The 17589-nt window shown below is 34.0% G+C and overlaps 1 protein-coding gene and 1 pseudogene across 1 annotated transcript; one reads left to right on the top strand and one right to left on the bottom strand.

The window, feature by feature from the left end:
• The first annotated feature begins 1076 nt into the window (after nt 1-1076).
• Nucleotides 1077-10205, top strand: LOC125675822 (trafficking protein particle complex subunit 3-like). Its single transcript, XM_048913629.2, has 5 exons — nt 1077-1274; nt 1361-1458; nt 4493-4592; nt 8149-8331; nt 9660-10205. Exons 1-5 carry the CDS (start codon nt 1233-1235, stop codon nt 9777-9779), a joined length of 543 nt encoding a protein of 180 aa, XP_048769586.1. The 5' UTR covers nt 1077-1232; the 3' UTR covers nt 9780-10205.
• A 3763-nt stretch (nt 10206-13968) lies between these two features.
• On the bottom strand, nt 13969-15281 carry LOC125676305 (uncharacterized; annotated as a pseudogene).
• Nucleotides 15282-17589: the final 2308 nt, after the last annotated feature.

The following is a 17589-nucleotide window of genomic DNA, read 5'->3' as shown; positions in this document are numbered from 1 at the left end:
CCACTGTAACTTAACTACTCACTATTGTAAATAAGTTGTTGGTACTTTTACGCTGCGCAAAGTGCGAAAATACTTCAGTGGTTTCGGCACTTGGACGAGAAGAAGAAGTGAGGACATCCCCACAATGTGTAGAAGAGAATACACACATATATTATTCCAAAGGCTAAAAAGTACTATGTTAAGTATAGCTATACGGATACATATAAAGGTTTATCTAATACTCTCTTTCGAATTATGAAAAAAGGGTTTTTGAGAGAGAATATTAGTAAGGACATGTCTTCACACTATTTGTTCTCACTAAGCTAATATTTTGTATTTGTGCAATTCTGTCCTCACAACTTCTGTCCATTTATTGAAATTTGTCCTCACTTCAGATATATACATGTTTTACTACCCCTCTCTCTCTCTCTCTCTCTCTCTCTCTCTCTCTCTCTCTCTCTCCATATACACACGAGTGATGTTTGAACAAAAACATATTTCATGTATTTTTTGTGCTTTGCTTGCCCCTTTATGATTAAACGATGTTAAATATATCTGGTTTACTTGCTATAGTAAACTAATCTTCACACAGAAACATAATTATGTTTCTAAAATAAATATTGAAGTGTGTATAAAAATGACGGTTTAATAAATTGTGCAATCGTGTCTAAGATAAGAAAATTACAATTTTTTTTAGTCTAAAAGAATATATTGAAAACTTTAATACTTTTTAATTAAATTATACATGTGTATATATATCGTTGCAAACACCTTATTAGTCAGTTATGAAATGTCTGAGATACTTGTGGAAATGGTTTGCTGGTATATTGAGATCAGATCTCGCATGAAGGATTTGAAATATTCATTCTAGCTTGGATTCTTTTTTGAAACATTTCAAACTTAAGTTTGAGTTTCCTTTTATTTGCGACATAAGTCTAAGTTTAGATTTTAAGTTTCTTTAGAGAAACCCATTAATGTTGGTATTTCACTTATGTATTGAAAGCAAACACATTTTATAATTAATGACAGCGGTGACGATGTTGAGGGACGTTTTTGCGACATGCCTATAGAGATACGAATATGCTATAGGATGACTTAGCTTACACGTGTAACCGGAAGTCAATGTGGAATAGGCGTGAACAATAACAAAATTGATCATATGAAACAATTATTATTATGTAGTTGAAAATTGACCTTCATATACGGAAGAGAGACCACCACTTTATTGTTTCAGATCTTAATTTCCTACAAACATGTCTAGACAAGGAACGAGAGGTGTAGATCAGCGTAAAGTGGTACGATATGATTCGCCCGAATTTCCTCTCTGATTTATAAACCGCTAGGTATTGAATCTGATGCTTTGCAATTTCCTTTTCTACAGAATGGTGAATTGTTTTCTTTGACATACGGGGCACTTGTAGCCCAACTGCTAAAAGATTATGAAGATGATGAGGAAGTCAACAAACAACTAGAGAAAATGTAAGAACGACATATACATACAGCACATTTGTCATTGCATGCTGCTATATATACTGATATGTTTACGGTAATAGTTTGGGGCGAGCGCAGCCATGCAGTATATACTCTTATTTATAGATTTATTCATAACAAGCACGTAAAATAAAAATATATATAGAAGTTAATAGTTATGTGGCTATCAAAACATTTTGACATCTTGCAACACAACTTTTTATACATTTGATCTGCCTATAAATTCAACACAGGATATATAACATAGTTGATGTAGACAGTGCATTGTGATGTCATATTTAGTTTTGCTGTTATCAAAAACAACAAAATGTACAAGGTGTCAAACATTATCTCAAACTAAGTGTGTTCAATTTATTATTTAACCATGTTAACCAGGTCCAGTCCAAAGACTATTTTTACCTACTTAGCTATTAATAGCTACCTAGGTATTTAAACCTACTTAAAGTAGCTACTTTTACCTGTTTTTGAATATATAAATAAATAATGATTAAGGCACATCTTTTAAACAGGTCAGTCGTTTTATGTATCATGTTGTGCATGCACGGCAAAATCCTGAGTGTAAATTTGAATACTTTACGAGGGTGGAGAATGTAGAGGAAATACATGAAAAATTGCCCCAAAAACTTTTGATGTAAAAATGCATGAAGGTGAACTTTAAAGTTAATACAGATTTGTAAGACATTCTAGACTTCTTATCATGTAACTTTTATCCTAAGCTTCTAGAAAATGGAACTGGGTGTAGTTATTGATGCAAATTTGAAAGGTTAGAAAGGTATTATTTTTTGTCCAGTATTTTTGTGGTATTCATCATCAGTGTAAGTAAATCAAGAAATTCGGTACACACCATGTTGCGCCGTTCCTGTGTTCGGCTATGAAATGCAAGTAAAGGAAAAAGTAGGTAAAAATAGCTACCTGGAGTAGGTTTAAATACCTAGGTAGCTATAAGTAGCTACATACTATTAGGTAGAAATAGTCTTTGAACTGGATCTGTTACTATAACTGATTCTGAAATGAATAGAATTCAGCAATATAGTTGTTGCTGTTTAGTGTTATGATTTTTTTTCAGTACACACAGTTGAATAGTTTGGGTTTTTCCAAATCCATTGGACAGTTGAAATTAATTTAATCCACTTACATCCGAATGGAATTTTCCTAAATTGGTGTCATGGATGTCTACATTTTTATGCCCCCCTTCAAAGAAGAGGGCCATATTGCTTTGCACCTGTTGGTTGGTCGGTCGGAAGACCAGATGTTGTCCGCTCAATATCTTGAGAACCATTCACTTCATCATATTAATGATATTTCATATGTAGGTTAGTTACGAGTAGAAGAGAACCCTATTGATTTTCAGGTCAAAAGGTCAAGGGTCAATCTACTCTGGATATAGGAAGACACTGTCAGCTTAATATCTTGAGAACCCTTTGCTTGACAGACATCAAACTTGGTACACATGTACATTTTAAGGAGTAAATAATCCCTATTGATTTTGAGGTCACATGGTCAAGGGCCAAACTGGACATAGGAATATACTGACCACTCAATGTCTAGAGAACCCTTTGCTTGACAGACATCAAACTTGGTATACTGGTACATCTTTAGGAGAAGATGACCCCTATTAATTTTGAGGTCACATGGTCGAAGGTCAAGGGTCAAACTGGATATAGGAATATACTGCCTGCTCAATATCTTGAGAACCCTTTGCTTGACAGACATCAAACTTGGTACACTGGTACATCTTCAGGAGAAAATTATCCCTATTGATTTTGAGGTCACATAGTGAAAAGTCAAACTGGGCATAGGAAGACAATGTCCACTCAATATCTTGAGAACTCTTTGCTTGACAGACATCAAACTTGGTACATATTATGGAGTAGATAACCCATATTGATTTTGAAGGCATCTGGTCAAAGGTCAAGGGTTAAACTGGACATAGTGATATATTGTCTCTTATATTTAAGAATCATTTGTTTGATTGACACTAAACTTGGTACATTGTTACAGTATAGGGAGTAGACAACCCTTATTGATTTTTAGGACACTTGGTTAATCCACTTTGGACACAGGAATATATTGTCTGCTCAATATTTTGAAATGGTTTGGCACTACTATCATTTAAATGATGCATGTGTATTATAACCCTCTTTAATTTTGCATCATAGGGGGCGCAACATACCTGTTTTACAAACAGTTCTTGTTTGCATAATCATACATGGTTGAAAGAAAAGACCTGACATTGCTGCCACACACAAATATTTATTTATCATTGAATTATGAAAGAATGGGTATATCGTTTTTCATATTGCTTATGTTTTTACTCGGGACATAGAAAGTTAAGTTGACACTGAAATATTTTGTGTTTTAAGGTAACTCCACACTTGCATTATTATCTGATAAAAGTTTGAAATGTTTATTTATTTTAGTTTGTTAGAGTTAAAACTAATAAATTATCAAAGAAAATATATATATAAAGGTCATCACACTTTTTAAGATGCGAGACATACATATACAAAATCATATAAATCAATGTCAGAAATTGGACTTTTTCTTCAGCATTATCAAAATTCTCAAAAATGGTTAAAACGATATAATAGTATTCATAATAGTTTCATGAAACTTTTGTTACAAAACTATTCAAAATTTCTGTAAAAAAAAGAAAGAGGAAAGCTCTTTGACTTTCAGCTTATAAGGGTCCGTAGAAACAGTAACCAGGCTTAAGATTTCTCCAAAAAAAATCTCAAACTTAGATTTGAGTTTTCTTTCACTTGAACAGCCAAAATGTGAGTAACATCGCAGACTAAGTCCAAGTTTTGACTGAAGGATTGTTTCAGGAAATCCAGGCCAGGGCTCTGAATTCTCATATATATACATCACCTTTTTCAAAATGAATAAAAAAGGTCAAATTTTCCCTATAATTGTGGTTTTCTTACTTTCAAAATTGTTTAAACGAATATTCAGTATTATGTTACCCTAAAAATAGACACACATTGTAGGCTTCTTCTGATGATTAAGAGTTATTTTGTAGGGGTTACAACATTGGAGTCAGATTAATCGAGGATTTCCTTGCAAGATCAAATGTGGGAAGATGCAATGATTTTAGGGAAACTGCAGATGTGATATCAAAAGTAAGTTGTATTAACTCAATGAATTTTAGAAATTCCAAGTTCAGAAGAGAAAGCAGCACGCTACTGACCCATCATAGTCTATAGTTATACAGATCTAATACAGAGTGGGAAACGTGATGACATTATGAGTCATTTACAGGGCTGGCTACACCTCAGAAGTTGCTAGCCCCATTCAAAACCTGCCAGTTCTGATTTTCAGTGTTTTAATTTTCATTATTTTGCACTTTTGAATTTACTATTAAAGCTTATTTGTGACATGTTGTAAACTGGCTGCCCCACCTCAGGCTAATTGTACAAACTTTCTTCCTCACTCATCTGAGAGACTGTCTCCTGCATTCAGGCGGGTTGTAATTTCCAACCATGGCTAATATATTCCAACACTGCAGGCCTTGGGTAATGGTAATGTGTAATGCTAATGTAATGACAGCCAATTTCAGTGTAATGAGGGTGTAATGTGCCATTTTTGCATTACAAGTAATGGTAATATAATGCATTACTTGTAGAAAATATACTGTACTGCATATTACATTTCATTGCATTTACATTACTTTAAATATTTGATGATATTTTGGAGGTTTAGATTAATTCATTATATATTAGTGATTGGCTTTTAGATCTTAATTATGAACAAAAAGACCAGACAGATGTTCTCTGAGAGATGGAACTTTTGAAACATGGATGACAATCAAATGCAATGAATAACTTAGATGCATTTCCTAACATTATTGAATATTTTGTGTGTTTTATGTTACTGTTTATTCAAAATTCATAAATCATCATAAAAAAAAATAATTTTTCTGTCATTCCTTCAATATCCTTATGTAATTGTTATGTAATGTGTAATGTAATGCAATGCACTCTCAAGTAATGTGTAATGTAATGCATTACAATTCAAAATAGGGGTAATGGTAAATGGTCATGGTGGTGATGTCAATTAATTTCTAAGTAGGGGTAATGTAATGCATTACAGTGCTATTTAATTGACCCCAGGCCTGCACCACTATATCCATCTAGTAACCAATAGGAGTGGTTTGCTGTGACTAAATTAAAAAAAAAATAGTGCCTGTAAACCTGTATGTTGGATATTTCCAATACACTAATGAAAATCGGTTTGCGATATTTCCATTAGCAAATGTACTTTGAATTTTTTGTTTACGACTGAAGTATTTATTACTAAACTTGGCCTTTGTTATTTTGATTTTCAATATTTTGAATTTATCTGTTGTACTAGCTTCTTTATTTAAAAGTCCCTTGAAATGCAGAAAAATGTATTTTACAAATTTAAAACCTGTACTTTTTCACATGCTGTTAGTATTTGGGAAATATCTTTATAGAGGAAAGTAGCTTCATAATATTTTAAGGTTAAATTTCAATCTAGTGAAACTGGTTGTTAACAGATTGGAGATCAGAAGAATTTTTCTTTCTTTCTGCTGTAGACTTTGTGATAACTCCTACAATATTTGTGATAAATAAGGTCCACTGTAGTAAGATGAATTGCTAGGTCTGACATAGAAAGAGTGCTTAGGCTCTGACACAAAACAGTCAGTTATTTGCAATAAACAAAAAATAAATGCAGATATAAAATATGCAAATTTTGGAACTCTGTTTACAATTTATTTAAACATTTTAAATGGTAGCATGTTGACTTGATATGAAAACAAGAACCTAGATAAAAGAATTGGTGTGTTTATCATGTTCACTGAAGAAATATTCCATTTATAATAACACCATGTTCTCATCATATCTTGTGAGATGCTTAGTTTTAGATAGCAACAGTTAAGGATTTCTGTCTGTCTGACCATCTGGCTTATCTAGAGTTTTGAAACCTTAAAAGTTAATTATTACAGCGAAGTGTAGCTCTAAATCTGAAAATTTCATTTTGCTGTAAAATGTGCTGTTATGATAGTTTTGTATATAATTTTAACCATTATAGTCAGTGATAAAATTTAATCGAAGTTTAAGGTAGTACTCTACATCGTCATAATGGCTGACTTCCTTTAGAAAAATGGATGACAAAATCGATATCAGTAATATTTGACTTTTCCTTTTCTATTTATTTACCTAGCCGAGTAGCTCAGTAGGTTAGAATACCGACTGCTGAACTGTAGGTCGCAGGTTCGAGTCCAGCAGGGGTTTTAATTTTTTTTCAGATTACCTTCTACTAAAACTGTATTTTTTGACAAAATGAAGCAAATTTGAAAATTTTCAACTTCAAAATATTGTTGTACATATCCTCCACTTTTCATCTACATCAAATTTCTCTGGTGTAGCATACCTCCTTAAGATTGATTCCAGTTCTATTGACTATAGAGCATTATATAGAAATCAATTTTTGTACAGGAAGACAATAACGTAATTTAGCTTCATTCAGAACCTTTCAGGGTAGGTCTTCTAGCACAAATATTTTAAATAACTGAAGTTTATAAACCTTATTTTATTCTGTCATTGAAATAGCAAATTACAATTTTGCAACAAAAAGTTTCAACACCAAAATGACAGCTAGGACTTTGATAATAAGGTTCTTTTGACCATGATACATACAATGAAGCACGGTGTATGGACAACCATTCTGAGCTGCTTTTACTGTGCTAGTTCATATATGTACATTGGTTTCAACCACTAATGATCCCCTGCGAATCCGGGTTAGAATAGGTCTTCCGTGCCCCTTGCTTGTCGTAAGAGGCGACTAAATGAGGCAGTCCTTTGGATGGGACTACAAAAACCGAGGTCCTGTGGCACGATAAAGATCCCTCCCTGCTCAAAGGCAGTAATATGTACATTGGTTTCAGCCACTAACGATAGGATAACCAACAATGATGCACTGTTAGTTGGTTAACTCATTAATAACCACCAAAATAACCACTGTTGCATGTGAAAAATCACCTACCGGTACATACTTAGTTACACCCTTTTTTATCGCTATGTATTTAGATACATATGTCAAACAATATCCTGTCATAATTTCAAAATGATATCATGAGACATGCATGTCATCAAATATTTTTCATAAGTGTTCAGGTGTTATTTTTTTGTCCCTACACTTTTTGAAATTATTGTAATAAATTCAGTGGTTTTTAAAAGGCTTGCATAATCATTTATTTTGTTTTCTATTGGCTTGCACGATCATTGGTTGTAAATGGCTTACAAGTGTAGTCATTGTTCACATTTTGTGGTACATGTATGTGAATGCATCAATCAAGGATCGGTACATTGTTGTATATTCCATTGAAAAATGAATAACTTGTTTTTCTATTTATATAATATTTATATATTAATCAGTATGGGTAAACTATATAACAACTTAACATTTTAAAAGAATTTCATCAAAAAAGTCTACACTAACCTAGTGAATGTAGAGGAATATTCAAGGTCATGCATACTTGCAAAAAGATAAACATTATAATATGCTAGATTCTTTATCATTAAATTTTGCCTGTCCTAATGACTTTGTTTATACACTGTACTCATTTGTGATGCCTCCACCGGCCACTCGTCTTCCTCAGTATGTTCTAGATAAAATATTTCTCAGATTTTATTTGTATCTCTTTTTCATCAGCTGGGCTTTAAGATGTACTTGGGGATACAACCTGTGGTCAGTAATTGGAGTGCTGCGGGAGATGAATTCTCACTGTTGGTAGAGAACAACCCACTAGCAGATTTTGTGGAATTACCCCCGGGCCATTCACAACTGAACTTTTCCAACATTTTATGCGGAGTTCTAAAAGCTGCATTAGAAATGGTAGCATCTCTCTCTTTATCTCGCTCTCACTCTCTTCATTTTTAACTTTTTAGCTCACCTGAGCAGAAAGCTCAAGTGAGTTTTTCTGATCACCTGTTGTCCATCGTCTGTCCGTCTGTCCCTCTATCCATCTGTCTGTAAAATTTTTACATTTTTTACTTCTTCTCCAGAACCATTGGGCCAATTTCAACCAAACTTGACCAAAAGCATCCTTGGGTGAAGGGCTTTTTAGTTTATTCAAATGAAGGGCCATGTCCCTTTCAAAGGGGAGATAATCACAAAAATGCAAAAATAGGGTGGGATCATTTAAAAATCTTCTTCTCAAGAATCACAGGGCCAAAAAAGCTGAAATTTACATGAAAGCTTCCTGACATTGTGCAGATTCAAATTTGTTAAAATCATGACCCCTGGGGGTTGGATGGGGCCACAATAGGGGATCAAAGCTTCACATACAAACATATAGGGAAAATCTTTTAAAATGTTCTTCTCAAAACCTACTGGGCCAGGAAAGTTGAGATTTACATGAAAGCTTCCTGACATTGTGCAGATTCAAGTTTATTAAAATCATGGCCCCCTGGGGTAAGATGAGGCGACAATAGGGGATCAAAGTTTTACATACAAATACAGTATATAAGGAAAATCATTAAAAATCTTCTGATGAAAAATCACTGGGCCAGAAAAGTTTACATTCACATGAGAGCTTCCTTACATAGTCCAGATTCAATTTTGAAAAAATCATGGCCCCCCGGGAGTAGGTTGGGGCCACAATAGGGATCAAAGTTTACATGCAAATATATAGGAAAAATCTTTAAATATGAGCCAAGGTGACTCAGGTGAGTGATGTGGCTCATGGGCCTCTTGTTCTATCTCTTCCATTTAAGGTAGTACTCTACATCATCATAATGGCTGACTTCCTTTAAAAACATGGATGAAAAAATCAGTATCAGCAATATTTGACTTTTCCTTTTCCATTTAAATACCTAACCGAGTAGCTCAGTTGGTTAGAATACCGACTGCTGACCTGTAGGTCGCAGGTTCGAGTCCAACAGGGGTTTTAAATTTTTTTCAGATTACCTTCTACTAAAACTGTATTTTTTGAAAAAATAAAGTAAATTTGAATATTTTCAACTTCAAATTATTGTTGTACATATCCTCCACTTTCCATCTACGTCAAATTTCTCTGGTGTAGCATACCTCCTTAACTATACTTTCTGATTCAGAAGTAAACTGCCAATTTAAGACAGAGCTTCTGCAATCTTTTACAATACACTTAATTATTAACAATCCTCACAATAATCTGCAATAATTTGATTTTGGTTTGGTTGTAGGTTCAGATGGAGGTGGATGTTAGGTTTGTGCAGGATACATTAAAAGGAGATAACATAACAGAAATTCGCCTCAAATTCATTAAACGACTGGAGGATGCCATTCCTGTGGGAGAGGATTAAGATGTGAGGACATCAAACGACATTTTGAGAAGTGTTTGTTGAAGGACGACATGCATTGAATTGCTTATATTGATGTATTTATGTTTTCAGCAAAAAAAGTACAAGAAGTCATTCCTAAAGTCTTGTGTAGTCATCTCAAAATATGTTGTGTGGGGTAGGGTGGGGCTGTAAAAGTGATACAGTAAGTACTTGTACTAGTGTGTTGATGACTGAGAGTGAGGTAGGGTGGGGTGTAAAAGTCATACAGTAAGTACTTGTACTAGTGTGTTGATGACTGAGAGTGTAGAACATTGTAATCTGTTGTGTTAATGTGGATGTAATGTAGCGATGTGTGAAAACTCTAATGATAAAATGTTATGTGTATTGTTCTTAATAAATAATAATACAGAGGATGACAATACCTGTAATGGAATTAGTAAAATAGTACAGGTGTGTTTGTTTGTTTCTGCTGGTTTTGGGGAGGTATTACATACATTTTTTTGTATATTTATTTTCCTCTTCTGTTGATATGTAGTACCGTCATAGCTAGCCACGGTTACCGAGTCTGGCAGTACCTTCCCTTCCTCATTTGACGTAGTGTAAACGGAGATAATAGGCGTGGCTTGCGATGATTTCAATTCTTTATTGTCCTTGAGTTATACAACTCATCGGAATACATCTAGTACATGTACATGTATATACACAATATATCTAATTGTATAAGATACACAACAGGTGAGTGGACAGGAGAAGATAGGAGGAGAAGAAATTACAAATAAAAATAATATATGTAATCGCATTATGAGATGCACATGTTATTAGAAAAATACTATAATTACATTTTTGATTTACAATGCTAAACTTCGTATTTTCACAGTTTGAACTAAGAATTTTCCCAAGTTATTGAGTTCTTTAGTATTGTCTACACTAAGGAGCTTAATTAATTTAAAGACACTTGGTTTTGTGTAATAAAAACTCTTAATATATTTCTTTTTCAAATCTTTGTAAAATGGATATTTCAGGATAAAATGAAACTCATCTTCTATATCACTATAATTACATAATTTACTAAGCTTCTCAGTCCTTAAAACATTATTGTGCCTGCCTTTTTCAATATTCAAAGAATGTGAAGACATTTTGAATTTAATGATAATTTTCCCTTTTAAGTTGATTGGTCTTTTGAGATATGATTGTAAACAAAAGTTATCTATTAAATGTTGATAAAGAACACTTTTTGGTGAACTTGAAAGAGACGACATTAGGTTTTGTTTGTAAATATCCAATATTCTGAATTCTATTATTTTATAATCTTTAAGCTGATTCACACACGACTTTTCAAACAAATATTCTAAACCAATGCTTGACAGATCATGTTTCACATTAACAATCCAGCTGTCATTGTTTGCAATCATATTTTCATAACAATCTTTCAAAATACAGTTATTTGTGGTTTTAATTTTTAACCAGAATTTGAAAACTCTCAATTTTCTTCTAATGTAAAGTGAAAATCTGCCAAGTTCACAATACACCATACTATTGTTGGTTCTTTTGTTTACTCCTAACACTTTTTTACAAAAAGAAAGATGCACCTTTTCAATGGCCGGTGCTTTATGAAAACCCCAAATTTCACATGCATATGAAAGAATACTGTGTACATAAGTATCAAAAATTGAACATTGTGTATCAACATTAAAATAATGATTTTTCAAAGTATTAGATATTGCTAAAAGTGCTTTACGTCCTTGTTCGGCAACATGTTTCTGTGTTTGGAAAAAATTGCCATTGTAATTAAACAACATTCCTAAATACTTAAATGTATTTACAACTTCAATGATGATGTAATACATGAAGATCTACAATTAATCAACTAACATATTTTAACATTACATGTACCACCAACATACAAAGCTAGTTCATTCACATGGAGAGTGATTGCCCTTGAGTTAGGTTTGGTGTATGCATTGCGTGCATGTATTATCGAATTAGTTTACGGAAGTTTCAAATCTCCTTATGTAATGTGAGGAAGCATTGACATGACAAAACACTCTCATAAAAGTGTAGGTTACAAACCTGAGTATGATTTACATTTACACACACGAGGACTGTTTACACAATCTTAATCTGAAGAGGGAATTTTTTTCCCTGGTATATTAAACAAATTTGGACCCTAGGATTTTTTTTTTTATTTGCGCTGTTGAAAAAATGTGTTGTATTACAATTTTAAAAACTTTTTTTTTTTTTTTTTTACATCATGGGGGGAATATGTTTATAGAGGAAATTAGTTTCAGAATATCCATTATTAAAATGTACATGTTCTACATCAATCCAGCAAAACGTGTTTAACAGATCCCTCCGATCACAATTTTTTATTATCTCTGCTATAGACGTAATAATAATCCTTTAATGAAAAGCATTAGAAACTTTAAATGATATTTGCTTATATAACTTCAAAGATCGAATCGCCAACGTCTGTCAGGCGTATGAACACTGACCTGCATGTCGTCTGTCAGGCGTATGAACACTGACCTGCATGTCGTCTGCTTCTCCACCCACAAGAACCGGTAATTATGTCTAATAAGAATGGCAGGGGTCTATACCATACCACTCCTAATAAAATTATTATTACATGTATATTATTGCAATGGAGTAGACCCCTACTATTATTATAGGCAAAATTACCGGTTCCTGTGGTCGGCCGCATGCGTGCAGTATGAAAACAAAGCCTTGTTGCCCATTCCCATCTCACACAACATAAATGCAACATTGTATGCTTAAGGAAATTTAATTTGCCTCCAATATGGTTAATATTACCAAACAAACAAAAGAAATTAATCCAAATGCGGGATATTTCAACAAATCCTCATTCAGTGATTGTACTTTAATCAGATGACAACATGACCGATTGGCACCTATAGTGATTAAACCTACGCTTTTTACAATTAGATAACTTCGAAAAAATTGAGCTGTTTAAAATTCAGATTGTACTGCTATGTTAATAACTCGATGTTTATGATATTTAATTGAAAATCAATTCAAGAATTGGATTATTAAACCTTTTCAGCATTGTGCAATCTTTTGTTTTAAAATGTGACATCGTACATGTATGAGCGGTTCCACGGCTTTTCTGTTCATCGCTACTTACCCAAAGAATGAGAATGAAAATTTAAAATATAGATAAAAGTTCCACACATTAAAAAAGTTTTTAAATTGTAAAAATAAACAGTAATCCGGTTTTTTCCCAAAAGATGTAGCCTCATAACTGCAACGGTATGTGCATACAAATTAAAATCCGCGCGTTATATTGCGTGGAGGGAGGGGGACAAAACTTGGTGTATTTAGGCTATACATGTATGTGTAAAACATAGATATGTTTTTAATGATAACTCTGGTTACCTGATCAAGATATAGGACTCACGGCGGTTGTGACTGGTCGACAGGGGGATGCTTACTCCTCCTAGGCACCTGATCCCATCTCTGGTATATCCAGGGGTCCGTGTTTGTCCAACTCTATTTTATATTGCTCGAAGGATGTACCAAATATGTAATGAAGAAAGGTGAAGATAACGAAAAGTGATCAATCTCATTTTTATTGATTTACCACAAAATGGCCATGCATAGCATGTTGTAGTGAACATTACGGATTTTAGGTGTAAAAATTCAAACTGACATTTGAAGTTTTGTATGTACTCATGAATTGATTAGGCATAAATGAAATAAGCTAAGAGTATGTACATGTATCTAATCCATATTAAGCAGCTTATATCACAAATATCTCAAGTCTTCTCATTTGACTTAGGTGACTGATGAAATGTCATTGGCAATAATACATTAGTTAAAGCCACATAAACTAGATAAATGTGCAATACTATATTTATCCGAGTTCATGTATTCTCATTTGTGTAGCAATTTGTATTTTATGGTATGGATATTCTCCGAGTGATAGTTGGTAGGAGTATAGAGCAACCAGTAGGTTCCCTGAAATCGTTTGACAGATACCCAGAATCTGCCATGATATGTCTCTTAAGGACACATCTACATACAGCCCCTGATCATGGTGAACTAGGACCTATAGATCATTAAGAGCTGTCTGTGCTCTCATTGTGTCAATATGTCTGTAACACAGGAACTCCAGCATGTGTAATACAACTAAAGATGGGATACAAAATGATTCGTGATGATTCCGTAAAGAAACGAGCTGCTCTGTCATTAATTAATTGATATAATTGATGCTGGTCTTTAATGTGATATTCCATGCTACAGCATCTCTTAACTTTGTAGACCTGGACTGTCCCCCTACAGCCTCGGTATACCTCTCTGTGTCTACTGTCACGTCATACATCACATATGGCTGAGCGAAGTTGACCTTTGTCATCTCTATCACAGACAAAGCTTCTGTGTATCTGAGTGTCTTGTAATAATACATTGCAATGTACAACCTGTGAGAAATACACCCAAACTTGGCTGTGAGTTTCAACATGTGACAGGACATTCTGTCAGCAATATACATCAGATTGTTTTCAATGGAGTTGTTGTTGATGTTTTATAATGTAAAAGCAGTTCCTTGAAGGAGGGAGGCTGTAAGTACCTGTAACATGAGAACTTGATACTGTGTCAGGGGTGAGACTGTCAACTGTTCCACTGCGTGTAAGAACTTCATACTAGGTAGACTTCTGATGAGGGCAGTGAATCATATTTAAATATCTCAATGAACACTTCTTTATCAATCTCGATCTCAGATACTAAAGTCTGTTCATCTGTACAAATACTGAGTCTGGGGTTATAAAGGACATTTATAATATGGGACCTGAGGGAGGAACTGTGTAGCAGGGATGCTAAACCTTTTTCATAAAAACCAAACAGTCTAACGAATAATCTGTTTTGTGCTTCACCGTGGATATTGCTGAGAAACATGTTGTTTTCTGGAATGAAAAAGTTAGGACAGATTCCCTCATACACCTATTTAAGAATGAGTTTAAAGCAGTACCAGAAACATTTCAGGAGATTCTGTGGACACCAGTTAGGTATTGTGTTTTGTTGAATCATCCAGAAAACTGCTGTCTTCATGTGATAGGAACACAGTAATTTCTCATCCTCACCTAACCCATTGTTAATGACTTCTTTTAAGAACAATTTCAGCAAACCGTAAGTTAAGAATTGACAGTGATTCATTGATTAAACAAGTGTTTGTTCTGCCAGAGAAAATGAAATTCTCCATTCATTGCTTTCATGATTTCCTAATTTGTGTCCTATTGCTACAAAGTGACATCCACTTCTGACTATGTCCCTAACAAGCTGTGGCTGGGGCCATGTATGACACCTGTCTATCCATGAGGAGGCAGAGGGGGGCCAAAAGTCACAAGCAAAACAGTGGGCAGTGTTATATTCTAGAGATATTCCGATAACTCCACTGCCGCATCGACTATATACTGTAGAGTTAGGGAATATCTCAGAACATGTGATCGCTCTGTATTTAGAACTAGATATATAATGTCCACCATTCATTGGGACTAATACTGAGATAACTCTGCTCGTGGTGACAGTAATTGAAGTAAACTAAATCCGGGTGGACTTTCAGAGGAGACAGAGAAAATCAGGACTTGTCTGTGTACATTGTAAAACTGGGTCTGAGGTAGTCCTAGATCACTGGGTGGTTGTTAAACCAAAACATCACATCCAGATCAGATCCCTTCATTCTGAACCCCTCTCTGTGACTTCCATTCAACATCCTCATGTTCTGGTTATTTTTTCTTGCTTTATTCCTCATCATCTCACGAATGTCTATCACATCTCTCCGCACTGCCACCTGTTGTGAGATCCCCAGCTGTACGACACCGTCCCACAAATACGGATTCTGACATATGCTGTATACCCCTTTCCCTGACAAATTAAATACAGTCGCTATAATGTAGAAACTTTGATGATAAAATAGATCAAATAATGTCACAAGAAGCTTTGAGTTTAAAATGAATTTCAATATTGGTATGATATAAATTGTTACTTCCATTTGGGGTGTTAAACTGTAGGAATCCATAGCTATAGATATGACTATGGGTATTTGGAGCTGTGGAAAGTCCCACTTCACGTACTAACAATTTATTTCATTCTAGGCTACTTCCCTATGTCAACTTTTATATCTTAAGATGGAAGCAATTATTTGATTATTACATTGTATCCTTTTATAAGAGATCATTGTTTTAAAAAGCTAATTTATTTCATGAACCCTTTATTTTTCAATGTGAATAATTTTAGGTCACATGAGTAAAGTACTCAGATATCCTATTGCAATTAGTCAGTTTCTGGTATCATACGTTAACAATTATACATTTACATGTAACCTCTTGATAACTACTATTTAAATTCTTTTAGATTGTATGAATCATCTTTGGGACAAAGGGACATGAATTGTAAATATCAGGATTCTGGGGGCCATAGGGGCGGGGGAAAATCTGCCAATATTTACCAATTTTCAAAACTCTTTCTGTTTACAACCGCACACCTGTAAAGAAAACTAAATGTATAATGATGTAGATCATGAAGACCTCTTCCAAATTTCTTTATTTCATGATCCCCGGGATAGAGATTGTGACTCCAGGGCGTGGCCTATGCTATGTATAGTGTATATGTATAGAGCATCTAAATGATATCTTAATAAATGCTGATAATACTAAATTGAAACTAAATACCTGTAGATATTTAGGAGTTACGGTATATTATTTTGTCATAGTTGTGAATTTCATAATCCCTGGGGTTAAGGGTTTTGGTTTCAGGGTGGGACCAAAATTATTGTAGGGATTATTGTCTTTTTCATTTGAAAGACCTCTTTAAGTTTGCTGACACGGAATAAAAACTAATTTCAAATTCAGGAAAAACAGAAAAGGATGTAGGAAAATTGGGAATTTCGCAAATCCAGGGTTTAAAACTTTAGGACGGGTCAAAATCATTCATATTGTGTTAATGTTGCATATATTATGTGAAGTCTTTCATCAATACAGACACTTTCAAGGACATTTAATTATACCTCAATTTAATTATATATTATATTTTATCAATTTATTGTCTTGGGTGGGGGGGGGGGGGCTGTTAAAAATATACACTTCACATGCAGTAAACGCAAAATCTTCCCCCGGGATTGCAGCCATCATGCTAAGATTTGCTTAGGCGGGTTTCCGGTTTAGGGAGAATTCAAAACTAAGAAAGATATTGGAAAGAGATTCTCTTTCTATTTGAGAGATATCTCTTTTTCAACGATTAAAGAGATATCTCTTATAGTTTGAGATATATCTCTCTAGGAATTCTTAGAGAGATATCTCTTTTAAGTGAAGGAGATATCTCTCAAAGTAAAAGAGATATCTCTCTAAGTCAAATAGAGATCTATTTTTTAGAGAGATATCTCTTAAAATTTAGAGATATCTCTCATTTTAAAGAGATATCTCTTTAAAATGAGAGATATCTCTTTAATCTAAAGAGATATCTTATTTTTCGAATAAATAGTAAAAGGGCTTGCCATACACCTCTGGTATTTGCAGGGATCCTTGTTTGCCCAACGCTTTATTTTGTATTCCTTATAGGAGTTATGAGATTCATCACTGTTCTTTATCTTCACATTTCATGCAGTAAAGAAAATTATTTCAAAATTTCATAGTCCTGCTGGTTAGTTATACATACTTTTAACTAGTGCTTGAGTGACCGATAAGGCCATCTTGTTATGTCAAACACATGCTTTTCGTGTAAGACCTCTTTGTTCGTATCGGATTTGTTGATTTTGTGACCTTGACTATTGACCTAGTTTTTGGAAATTAAAAATAACCTTTATCCTCGGTCATGTGTTTTA

This window comes from Ostrea edulis, chromosome 3 (genome assembly GCF_947568905.1).
Source record: "Ostrea edulis chromosome 3, xbOstEdul1.1, whole genome shotgun sequence".
Lineage (NCBI taxonomy): Eukaryota > Metazoa > Mollusca > Bivalvia > Ostreida > Ostreidae > Ostrea > Ostrea edulis.
Note: the sequence above shows the minus strand (reverse complement) of the source record. Positions and strands in the feature narration are given on the sequence as shown.